Source organism: Plectrocnemia conspersa, unplaced genomic scaffold (genome assembly GCF_051122295.1).
Source record: "Plectrocnemia conspersa isolate PC_06_02 unplaced genomic scaffold, ASM5112229v1 ptg000004l, whole genome shotgun sequence".
Taxonomy (NCBI): domain Eukaryota; kingdom Metazoa; phylum Arthropoda; class Insecta; order Trichoptera; family Polycentropodidae; genus Plectrocnemia; species Plectrocnemia conspersa.
In genome coordinates, this window is record NW_028277168.1 from 3,927,332 (window position 1) to 3,940,113 (window position 12,782).

The window sequence follows — 12,782 nt, forward strand, 5'->3', positions numbered from 1 at the left end:
TATATTTTTGTAATTATTCTCTTTTGTTTTTTGTTATATTTTGAAACACACAGTCGTAAAATCGTTTCATCGATTGTTTTTAATTTTATTAATCCAAGCTGCTACTTTTTGGTACGTAAACAATATTTTATAAATTAACTTTAGCAATACTTTTTTACCTTTATTTCCAAAGTTCATTTATTTGAGCAATGATTACAATATCAAATAATTAGTGCATTATCTCCAAATACACCATTTTTTTATGAATTACATTTAGTCTTAAATGTAAGCTATTTATTATAAAGTTGCATACCCTAAGCCTAAATAGTTCATCATAGTGATCAATATTATTTTCAGAAATTGATTTCAATTTAAAGTAATCTAAAGGTGCCATAATACTTATCTTAGAATAGTGTACATAAACCACTTTAAATATAATAAATTATAGCACACCTATTGTATCGTGCCGCTTTAGAGAAGGTGCAATACAACGACCACGCCCGATAATATTCTGAATTCCGCGACCATGTTGAGAATCTAGATTGATGTTATTGACTAACAAACAAACAATAACAAGAGCGACCTTTCGATTGTTGCAAATTTAATTATACCTTTTCGTCAACGCAAACAAAAGCTCTTGCTGCTTCCCATGACGATCTCGACCTCTCGACGGAATACGGGTCTTCCGATTAAATTATTAAGACACACACACGTGTGATAAAACAATCAATGAAGAGTAATTCTGAATGAACGGTACTTCAATATAACTTAAATTGATTCGATTCGATTCAATTCGATAGGGCTATATTTATTATTATTTTTTTTAATTTGAGTAACATTGAGAAGAATGATTCAATGACTACGTTTTTTGATTTGCCTCAAATCTATAATGACACTCGATCGATTTTAGCTTATGTTTAATATCATAGTAGATGACCACAGTTTTATCATCTGTTACAATTGAATTATTCTTTTTTTTTTCCATACCTCAGCGGAGTTTTTATTTTAATATTTATTGAAGTGCTCAAATGTACTACAATTAGCTTATTGCGTGAACCTTTTTTTTACAATGAACATATAACATACACACACATGCATTTTGTACATTGTATTACTATGGATTTTAATATTATATAGCATTAAATTGTAAGACTCTTCCTTCATTATTTTTAACGCAAATAAATGTTAGGTCTATAAAGTAATTTATACTGCTTATAGTATTTATCTATTATTAATTGTTTTAAACTAGAGTTAGTAATGTTTATATAGTCAATATATTATTTTTCATATTTTCAATGGATTCTATTCAAATCAACATAGGACATTAAATGTTGCTTTAATTTTCTAGTTCATACGATACAAAAATATCAAAGCCTACTTTAGAGATGTTATTAATTATATCTGACACAAAAAATCGACGTCAGATTTTTCATTCTCTATCAAACAAAAAGACAAAAAGCCACCGTCATAATTCTCTTGATCAATAGACTTGAATATATCTCGGTATGACAGTATAATTACTGAGATCTTTGATGCTGAATAAATATGCGTGTTTATTACAACATCTATTCATCAGATGAATTGTCAGATTCGGAATATGTGCCCTGGGTGCCCCCTTTTGACAAAACACTTTCAGCGTCACACAAAAAGAAACGCGCAGCCTCTGTGTGTGATTAATGACCGAATTATTCATTCACCATCATTATTATTATAAATCAGCGTTCCAAAAAGCCATTTGGAGCAATAAATCATCCAGCAAACGACATACAGTTTCTCGATACGTATACACACAATCTCTTTTTCTCTCGCAAGACAAATGAGACGATTCTCGTGATATCCATAATGCAGCATCACGCGTTTTGTTTCGGCCGCACGATCGATAATTGTTAGTTTTATGTGTTAGTGCTATTAAGAGTACGTGAGTTAAAAACAACAAAAAAATAAGGTGGGGTCATTTATTGAGCGATTGCAATACCTTTCTCTACAAATCCACACGAACTTGCTGATCTAAAAATAAACAAACCTCTTTATTACGTGTTATAATATAAGAGCTATAATTTTCAATAAAAAATTGTGTCATTCATCTTAATATTTTATAAGCTATTCTTATGAATAAATAAGATAAATTAATTTAATTGATATGATTATTTTACAAACCATTAATATACAATTTTTAACCAATTTTTAAGATCGATATTTTTTCAGTAATTCCACAGTTTTTGTTATGTTCATAGATTTGAAGACACGTTTGCTCTCAATTTACATATACAAAGCATTAGAAGTAATCCATCTAAGCTAATCTTCTATTAAGCATTATTTTCTGCCTTCAAAACATATATTATATGGTTTAAGTTGAAGTATTTGCCCCATGACATTTTAATTTTGATATAATATATAGAAAAACATAATTTAATGTTTATAATAATTTAAAAAGAAATACTTGTCGTTAGTAAGACGAGTATTTTATGTATTTATTATTAAAAAAAGATTCATGAATCAAGCATTGAGAATCATTGTCATTTAAAAAAATCGCAACATGAGTGACTCCAAGAATTATAAATCCCCATAAACTTTCAAAAACGTAAACAATGGACGTACCAAAGTGTGCAGAACCTAGACGATACATTTTACATTATGAAATTATATTTCTTCTGTATGATATATATACATACAAATAAACGTGCGTCTTGTAGTTTTTATGTCCTATCGACAATTGAATTAATCTTTTGTAGATTCAGTGTGACTCCTTTAGCTGTACAATATCGAATGCTTGAAGAAAAGCGACAGCTTTTCTCCGTCTTCTAAAGCTTTAATTCAAATTTATAGTTATTTGGTCAAGTTTTGACTAAAAATTCTACCATAAGTGTCTGAAAAACGTGTTTGAGTAAAGTAGTGTTCTGGCTAAAATACTCTTTATAAATTAGGAAAAATTTAACCACTATTTAGTACTCTTTCTTGGGGTCGCAAAGTTTCATGAAATTTATTTGATAAAAAATATAAGGCTTTTATTCAACAAAAATTATGTATCAGTAAATTATGAAAATTTATATTTATTTATGTGTCAGTGATAAGAGACAGTTACATATAGAGTGCCAAGCGACGGGACGCAGATCACGTACTCTCCCAGTTTCTTATCACTGCCGGAAAGTTACGTGTTACGTGTAACGACACTATTTTATTGCTTTTGACATGAATTTTTGCCTTCTGAGAAGGTATAATTATTTTTGCGCTGCATTATATTGCATATACTTCGATCAGCCCTCTTAAATTAGTCCTTAGTAATATCGGTAAGGATAGCTAACATATTTTTAAAACATAGTGTAATATAGAAATGCAGAAAAGCTGTGGAACAATATGTGAGATGCGATTTTGCCTTGAAAAATGAATTGGTTTAGTTTGTATTTTGGACTTGAACTAATGTAAGTTTTAAAACTATATATAGTTTTAGAACTTTGATGAGGTTAGGTTTGGGTTTGAACAGCAAATGGACGTTTCGCAACTGTCAAATTGAGCTTCATAGACATTTTAGAGCAGCATATCAGTTAAATTATATTTTCACTAGTAGAAATATATATCTATTGGTGAAAATGTATTTGGACTTTACTAGTGAAAATTTAACTTTACTAAAAATACACATTTACTGTATAATTTATACATCGGATGTATATGAATAATGATAAGTATGTAATAATATATGTATATTCCTACATATGGAAAAGTTTAAATCATATTATTTTAGTAGCACCTGCCAGATAATTTGTATTTTTACTAGTAAAAATATATATCTACTGATAAAAATGTGTTCTGATATGATTTTACTGAAATGACATTTTGAAAAATATTTTCAGGATTGATTCGATACTGTTTTTTCTTGATTTTCTTTTATGAATAACCACATGAAACTGAATGTATTATTTATTTATTTTGCTACATAAAATACAGTTGTCAAATTACTGATAATACAGTTTTCAAAACATTAAATTTATATAATTCAGCTGGTTCTGTTGTTGATTTTTCGTTATTTCTTTGCTTCTTCCTTAAGTATTCGATCTGAATTTTCAGATCCTATACCAAAATTTACTGCAACTAATTTACATTTATTGAATATTTTCTCTCATGTCTAATATTTTTTTAACGTTCAATAAGCAATAAAGTCAACAATAATTCGCATGACATTAGCACAAACAGAGCCGCGTCAAAAACTACAATCTGTTTCTTTCAATAATAATGTTTATTGTGGATGTACTACCAAAAAAATGGATGCTTTTGCAGGCAATGTTCCGCTTTTTTTATTTATTGTATGTATAAAAAGGGCTGAAGGAACTTGTACCTGAAATATATCAGTTTATACATCTTAAACAACTGTAGTGTAGTTTAGATTTATTATTTGAGGTTGATTTTTATTTTTTTTTATAAATATGTTTTTGCTATTATTTTTTTCAAAGTGGCACTCCACAAGAAATTCGTCCCCTCTCCTTCCGCCTCTCGGCAGTCCTGCACATAAGTTAATTGTGCAATAATATATACACCAGTTTTACTAACTAAAAACATTACTCCATTATCTCAGAATTAAATTATCTTAGTGTCTAACATAAGTATGTTTGTAGTAAATCTGATATGGTATGAGCTTATCCTTACACATAGATACAAGATAAACTGTTATCTTCTAAAACATAAATTATACATTTTTTTCACACAAATTTAAATATTTTTGCAAACTTTGTCTTTATATACAACGCGTTGAGAACACTAGATTTTTATTTAATTATTTTAATTATACGCTTTAAACCTAGTATTTAAATAAAAATATATGTAACACACCCACAAATATATTCATACAGAGCGTTTTCCCTCATTGTTTGCTTTGATCAGCGATATTGCGTTGATGGATTGCCTTATTGTTAGTCACTTTATACACATACAGTAGTGGTTGATTGATAAACCATTTTCGGTGGTGTTGTGTCTTCGAAAAGAGACTGCCTGTCTCCGAAATACGCACAATAACCCATTGTCTTACATACATACGTTTTTCGTATGCGAACTTAATCAATTAAACCGAAAAGTAATGAGTTACATTTTTCGAGATATAATATATGATAAACAATCTTTCTGCTACTTTTTAAAAACATGTGTGTAAGATTTATGTTACAAATTAAAACGCGAAAATTTGCTTAGCATTGTTTTGAGAAACGAGTTTATGCGCCTCTTGTTACGAGGCATTGTTGCCCGAGTTACGACTTTTAAGAGCTTTTAGTGTAATTGGTATATTAACAATACAAAATAATTTTCTAAATAATTGTGTCTGTATTATTATATAAAATTATCGCAAAGGAATGTTTACTGCATATATTGAGTAATATTTTTTAGCTAATTACATTATTAAAAAAGCGTGAATCACACGTGGTAATTGACACTATTGACCTCTGAGATACGTGCTCATCTGATTGCTCACCGTTTGATCACTCTTCGTTAAAGTTCTGAGAAGAGATTTGCAGGTAAAGTAGGGAAACTTGAGTTTCTTTAACGTTTCTTGTGACGTGAACGTCAATACTGCGTTCGTCACGGACGAAGATGATTGGAAGGTCAATTTCAGTGGTATCCCGTGAATAATATATTTTATTAATAAAATAATGATTTTTTCTAATATATGTAGTGACGTCTTTCATAGATTTTATTTGTTCTTCAAATTAAAATTGAGGTTGAACGTAAAATTGTATTTCTCTGAACTACATAACATATTTTTCTGGCGCATTTATTGCTTACTTGATGATTTTTTATGGATTTATTTATTTTTTATTTATTAAAATACTAGGTGTAACATAGCTGCTTTAATAAAATACATTAATATTATTTTTACGCGTCATAATTTAATATTCAGATTTAAAAGAATATCTCTTAACAAAATATTTCAATGTAAATTACTTTTAATTCAATTATTTTTTTCATTGATTAAATTTACATGAAGGTTTTAGTTAATTAAAACTAATTGTATGTACATCATAAATTTCTTAAGGCGACGCCACTGTCTTTTAAGATCGAGCTCGAAACTCGCGTCACGAAAGTATTGCCAATTTCGATGATTGAAGAGAAGGTCGTGTGTTGGTTTGCGGCAGCCACTTCATATTCGTAATGATGCATGATAGGTGTGAAATGTTCTTCAAATATGCGCCATAATTGATGGGTTCAAACGCTGAAAACCTTCGAGAGACCCTGAACTCGTCGGTCCTCGCATCCGACCCCTCATCAAGAGATCATCTCGGGAGAAAGCCTTTATCTCCGCACAAATCTCACAGCCGCAGTCACGTTTCGAGCATCTTTTTTATTCTTCTTCTTCTTCACTTTACAGTGGTAATATTCTTCTCGTCAGTTCCTAAGACCGAATTTTCGTAATCACCACAGAGTACAGTCGGCGAACGTTTAATTCGCGAAATGTGAGCGCAGCTTTTGAAAGCCACGCGAGGAATTTATTAGCGAGCTTTACTGTATTATCAGTAACGTGCAATTTTCGTACTGGATTGTATGTAAAGTGTGAGAAATCTCCAATCAAATTTGCATATCTCGGAATTTGCTCTCTAATAATATCACTCGTCGAAGCGTCGGTTTGCTGCTTTGTGGGCACAGATTTCAATTACTGTTTACAGGGATTTTCAATTGGAGATAACTAGTACAGTCTTCAATTTAAAAAAAAATTGATAAGCATCAGTTAACAATATCTAACTTATATCTTAAGTTAAAAAATCACAAAATAAACGTAATTATCTGGTAATAAATATATATTGCCAATTTTATTTTTATAAAATATTTGTTTTTTTGACAATTTAAGCAAAAGGTATCAACTTATAATATCATTATTTCATTTGGCATTGATATCTTCCTCTTTTGATTTTTTATTTGTCAGGATGAAATTACACATGATACATACTCATTACATGATTGTAAATACAAACCTGAAAAATGTGTATTAAAATAAAACATGATCGCTTAAAATTAATATGTTTAAAGCCTTATCAGTTTATAAGGATTAAATTTTTATACATATTATTTTTTCCCTACAATTTTTAGGCATTTGTAAATTGTTAAGAGCTTTTTACTTCACTATTCTGATTTTAAAATTTTTGATATACAGTAAGAGTCTCTTATTGCATTTTTTATTACTTTTTGATTCCCTTATAATAGTTAAAAAAATGATTATAAATTATGTATGTTTAAATTACAATATTTTTAAGTCTAAGATTTGGTCGTTTATTGGATAAAGTAAATTGTATCACTTGTCTCATGGTGCTGCTTTGAAAAATATTTAAGTCATCTTGATCATCGAATTAAACTCTTGGCTATTCAAGATAACTGTTTGGCTAGATCAGATCTGATGATCGGAGTTTAATGGTAATATTTGTGTCTATTTTGCTCAGCTTAATGCGATTTTAGGTTCTATACTCTCGTGTAGTGATAGATTAAAAGTAAAATTGTAGGTAGAAGTTACAATTTCACTTGAAAAGTTTCAGTGGCAGCATTCCAATTTACATAAAAAGAATAAGAAAACGAGATTATTGTTGCCTGTCTTTTTATATTCTTTAAGCAATGATCCTTTGTTTCTATATTTGAAAATCATAGAAGAATATTTTGGTTGATTATATAAATCCAGCAATAATGAAACTTTTTAGGAGAGACATTTTTTAGATATTTTTTTTATATATATTTCATATATTTAAAAAAAAATACCTAAAAATTTTAAAAATATTATATGTTCTTAGAGAGATATTTTTTATATAAGTAGCTCATTTTTGTATATTTTTGAAGCAGACAGGTAATTTAATTGCTCTCCTAGTATTTATTATATTAAAGGAAAAATATAGCTCTAGTTCATTGTTCTTAATATTTATTTTAGCCTATTTATATTGCCTTTTTATTTTAGTCTATGCTTATTGCGCTTACGCCCGTCATGTTAGAACAGAAGATTTTATAAAAAATAAAAATAAGTATATTTTATATTTTTTCAACATAAATTTCTTACATATGTTCCAAAAAAAGTTGAAGAACACCAAAATATGCAAAAATAGTTGGTTTAATAATTTTGTTAAAGAATGTGTGTTTCTGAAAATCATGTTGGTAATTATTATTATTAATAATATTTTACATTTGTTTCGACGAAATTTAGAGAAAAGTTTTTGAAAAATACAAAAGTAAGCCAAAATGATTGTGTCAGTAATTTTATATGATATTCGGCAAAAATGCTTGTTTTTTGATTACATAAAAAGTATATTTTATTTAACTTAGATTATCTGTTATATTTTTAATAAATAAAATAGAAAATAATGTTAAAAAAATACAAAAATTATATTGGCTAGTAATTTTCTTTTATTTCGCTCGAAATAGTTGGTTTCATAATAACATTAACGTAATATCTACTTTAAATTTATTACAAAAAAATTGGGTCAGTAAATTTATTTGATCTTGTTTAAAGTTGTTAGTTGCTTAATTACATAAACAAATTGTCAATTTTTATATTATACATATCCTAAAATTATTTTAAAAAAGTAGAGAATAGAGTTTGAAAAACATAAAAGTAAAAAAAAATGACTGTATCAGCAATTTTGTTAAGTTTAGTTTGCAGTAGTATGTTTCTAAATTACATAAACATATTTTTTATTTTTTAAACTAATAAAATAATATATTTATTACAAAAAAAGTTAAAATAAAATGGTTTAAAAATACAAAAATAGTTGTGTCAGTTATTTTGTTTGATTTTATTGAAAGCTTATTGATTATTAAATTTATAAATACGGCGGAACCTCGATTAACGAGCATAATTCGTTTCCAGAATCTTACTTGTATCGCGAAACACTCGTAAAGCAAAATAATTTTCCCCTATTCGAATCTATGCAAAGTACGATAATGCCTAGCAGAAAGTATAGTTTGATATAAATATCTTACACTCACAGGTCTTGTTTTGGTACAATGCAGTATTTACTTTGCTCGTTATGCGAATTTCTTTATATGGAATGTGCTTTTAAAGTGAGGTTCCACTGTATATTTTTAAAAAAATATCTAATATTTATTACTAAATAAGTTAACGAATAGTGTTTGAAATACATAAACAAGCAAAAATTGTTTTATTAAGTTAATATAGTTAGTCAGTTCTTTATTATTCAACTAAATGCACTGTAAAATGATTTTATTAAGAACTACATATAAAATATGCGCACAAAAAAATCACTAACACTTCCCAAATATATTTAAGTATTTATTAAATTAAATATAAATTAATTTTATTATTAATAATATGGATAGCTTTATAGGTATAGTCAATGACTAATACCTAAAAGACTTGGATTCAAATCCCATATGAACCATTGCGTTTTTCAATTAATGTCGTGGCTGATAATTGCTTATTATTATTTAGTTATATCCGATCGATCATCACACATTAGGTTTTTCTTGATTATCCTTATTTCACTGATAAATATCGTGATGATTATTTAAAATTGAGCTACGTAATACATATAAGGTATAAAAAATGATCTCATTATGAGCAATTTTAACTCATTTCCGTTAAGAAAAAAATGTGTAAATATATCTGTCGTTACCTATCAAAGAATAAAGTAACTGACTTACTTTATAGCATTTACATAACAACAGACAGACTCATACTGAAAAATATCGATACGAACTACATGCATTTTTTTATTGCAGCTTCAATATAAAAATATATTTAAATTATTTTATGTTGTAGATTTCTTCAATTAAAATACTCCATTGTAATTATTATTATTAACTACATAACTCATTATTTTAGGAATAATAAATTTTACCTTTCTTTAATAGTTCTCTCCCTTTACTATTTTTTATTGCTTCTACTGTTATTCTATATCACCATAAATTTCCATCACAATTTGTTATCATCATGATTACCTCGCGACAACACCGACATAATCTCCATCCCGCAAAAGCGATTGTATAACAATAACACACAACAATCCTTCATGGGTCATCTCGGGTCAATCAAATACAATTTACCTGCTGACTAAATTCGTCCGGAATCAATTTGCTCTTGTGAATACCTTTGGCACGACCTTTGGCTCTATTCACGGGGCAAATTGTCGGTTATCCGAACGAGAAGAAGAAGAAAGCTCTTTGCCTCTTTCGGGCCGCGTATACTATATATTATATTTATTATCTTTGGGTTCCAAATTAAGTGTGTATCGTACGTGTCCGTCGTAATGGCCGCAACCGGGCTGGGCGTCAACTGTCACGCTCTCCGGGTCAATGCTGGATGCTGGACGGCGTGAGAGCTGGACCAGATTGGTACCAATGATGGTACGAGGTACGACACATCTCGTATAATATTATGGAGAAGAAAAAAACGAGTGGAAAAAACACAGGACGCAATCAAAGTCAATCAGGCGGTGGGTCGTGACGATTTTTTTTATTTATGATGGAGATCAAATCTAATTTTTGGGATAGATGTTGAGGTATTTTTAGTCAAACTGATTGACTTGAAATATTAAGAGTATACAGATGACCATAAGTGGAAACTGACTCACTATATATATGTTAACTTAAATTATTTTAAAACACTAAAATAGATTTATTTATATTTTTACAGTCGTTATTTTAATTAGTATAATAACGAATACTCAACAAAAATCATTGTTTATGATTTATTATGAAGCTTTTTATTAATTATGTAATATTTTAATTAATTCATTAAATAAATTTGTTAATTAATTTATACTTAAAAAGGCTATTAGATAAATACTAACCATTTTTATTTTATTTTTCAGGTAGGATTGCAACATTTTTTTCATTTGGCGTGCTGGTGAGTAAATGTAATTTATACAAACATTAAATTATAAATAATATTAAATATGCTTAAACCAAAAAATAGTTTCTATATATATTTTTACTAAGTAGTTATTATGCTCATTATTTGTTAATAATCTTTGCTCATATAGTTTATCTTTTATATATTATAAATACGAAAGTAATGAACTTTCTATTTATAATTATGATTATTTAATTGTTGAGCTTATTTTAAAACAATAATCATCAATGAAAGATATTAAAAGACTGTAAATATTTAAGTATTAATTTTTGAGACTATTAATTAGTCAATTATTATTGCTGGATATATTTTAAAATAATAAATTCATAAATATTTTCATAGTTGATATATTATTTTCCTTTTTTTATTTATTTTATCTCTATATTCTTATTTATTTTATTTCGATATATAAACTAAATTAAGTGATGGTTTGACTTTCATTATTTTTTTATTTAGAAAATATTGCATTGACCTGAATAAGTGATTATTGAAGAGAGCAAGGTCTGGAGAAAATGGTGAGTGCTTAATAACAACTAAATTAAATTATTATATTTTTAATTGCCACTTTATTATATATATTATTAGAAAAAGGTCCTTATCGAGGTTAAAATTTTCTTATTGAATTTTTCAGAATGATTAAATAGGTTTTAATTATTAATCATTTTCGCTCATATTACTTGATTATTTATTAATTTGCTGATCTTCAATCATCAACAATGTTAAAAATGCCTAAATTTTGATTATAATTGAATGTTGGACCATCCATTTAATTTGCATTTTTCAATTGATGATTACCCTGAATAATTTAACCAACGTCTTTGAAGTAATTCCCATGATTATTTATTTGCCTTCATCATTTATGACATTGAACTTATTAAGTATTTATTAATAAAAAAATATATTATAAAGATCATAATTTTAAAATGACTGACATGTTTATAAATCATATAATATTACTTTAAAAATACTAAAGAGCGTGTCTGAAATATTTTTTTCTCACGTTTTTTGCATGCGAAATGCTCTAAATGGGTCGAATTTTTTTCGGTCCATCGATGCAGTATCGGCGTTGCATCAGACGCTTCCGTGACGTAAAAAAAGGATTGTATAAAGAACGGCAGCAACGTTTCGTCAAACTATTCATTTCGCATATAATTCGGCTGTCAGGCGAGAAAGGTAAAAAAAGTCCAAGAGCAAAAGCCTATTTATTACTCGAGTACAGGTGGAAAAAAATCGGCCATGGATTACAAAAAAAGAACACACATTTGTATATGCGTTGAAAGAAAGAAATAATAATAAAAAATCAACCATGTCGGTTACGAAAAAGACAGTGGTACTCTTTTGTAATTCATACGTGATCACGATTTTTCCAATCTGGACACGACCAGAGTCCAAAGTGTATCATTAGATGGCTTTTGCCGCGCCGACGAGTTTGCACAACGTTTATATCGGTTTTTGGTTAAATTTATGGAGCGTTAGAACGTTTTGTGCTTAGTAATTTGTGTGGAAAGGGTCATAGAATTTAAATAAGGTGAAATGCCATTTTGAGACTCTCTTTCCATACTTTTGAAAATTTTATTGAAGCAGTATTCTAGTATTTGTTTAAGAACTTCTATTCTAAAATTTAGAATAACACTTGAAAACATTTTTATATAGTAATTAAATAAAATATTTTAAATTTATTTAACTGCATCCAACTCCATGCAAATGAAAAGCCACGTCTTTGAGCTTAATCCCTCATTTTGACAAGTAGTTTTAATTTTTGAAAGGAATATTTTATTAAAACTCTGATTAAAGTCAACACAGATGACCAAATATGGGTTAACAATATCATTAAAAACCAATAAAATGACAATTGTTTGCTTAAGACAAAACTCGGCTGAGCACCCAAAGTTGCACAATAGCCACGCTTACTTTTGCAAGCCATCAATTACCACTAATAGACAGCAATTACCAAATAAATTCCTTAAGTCATTAATAGGCT

General features: G+C 28.1%; 1 protein-coding gene across 2 annotated transcripts in view; it reads left to right on the plus strand.

Annotated features, from left to right (window-relative positions):
• The window catches only part of LOC148235688 (zinc finger protein basonuclin-2-like), a 208,404-nt gene that overhangs the window by 121,578 nt on the left and 74,044 nt on the right, over positions 1–12,782 (plus strand). The window contains exon 3 of one of the 2 annotated variants that reach the window (XM_088184744.1): positions 11,258–11,316. The exons of the other annotated variant lie outside the window; for it this stretch is intronic. Within the exon in view, the coding sequence (XP_088040870.1) occupies positions 11,314–11,316 (3 nt within the window). The 5' untranslated portion in view covers positions 11,258–11,313. The remainder of the gene's footprint in view (positions 1–11,257; positions 11,317–12,782) is intronic. 2 annotated transcript variants of the gene reach the window in all.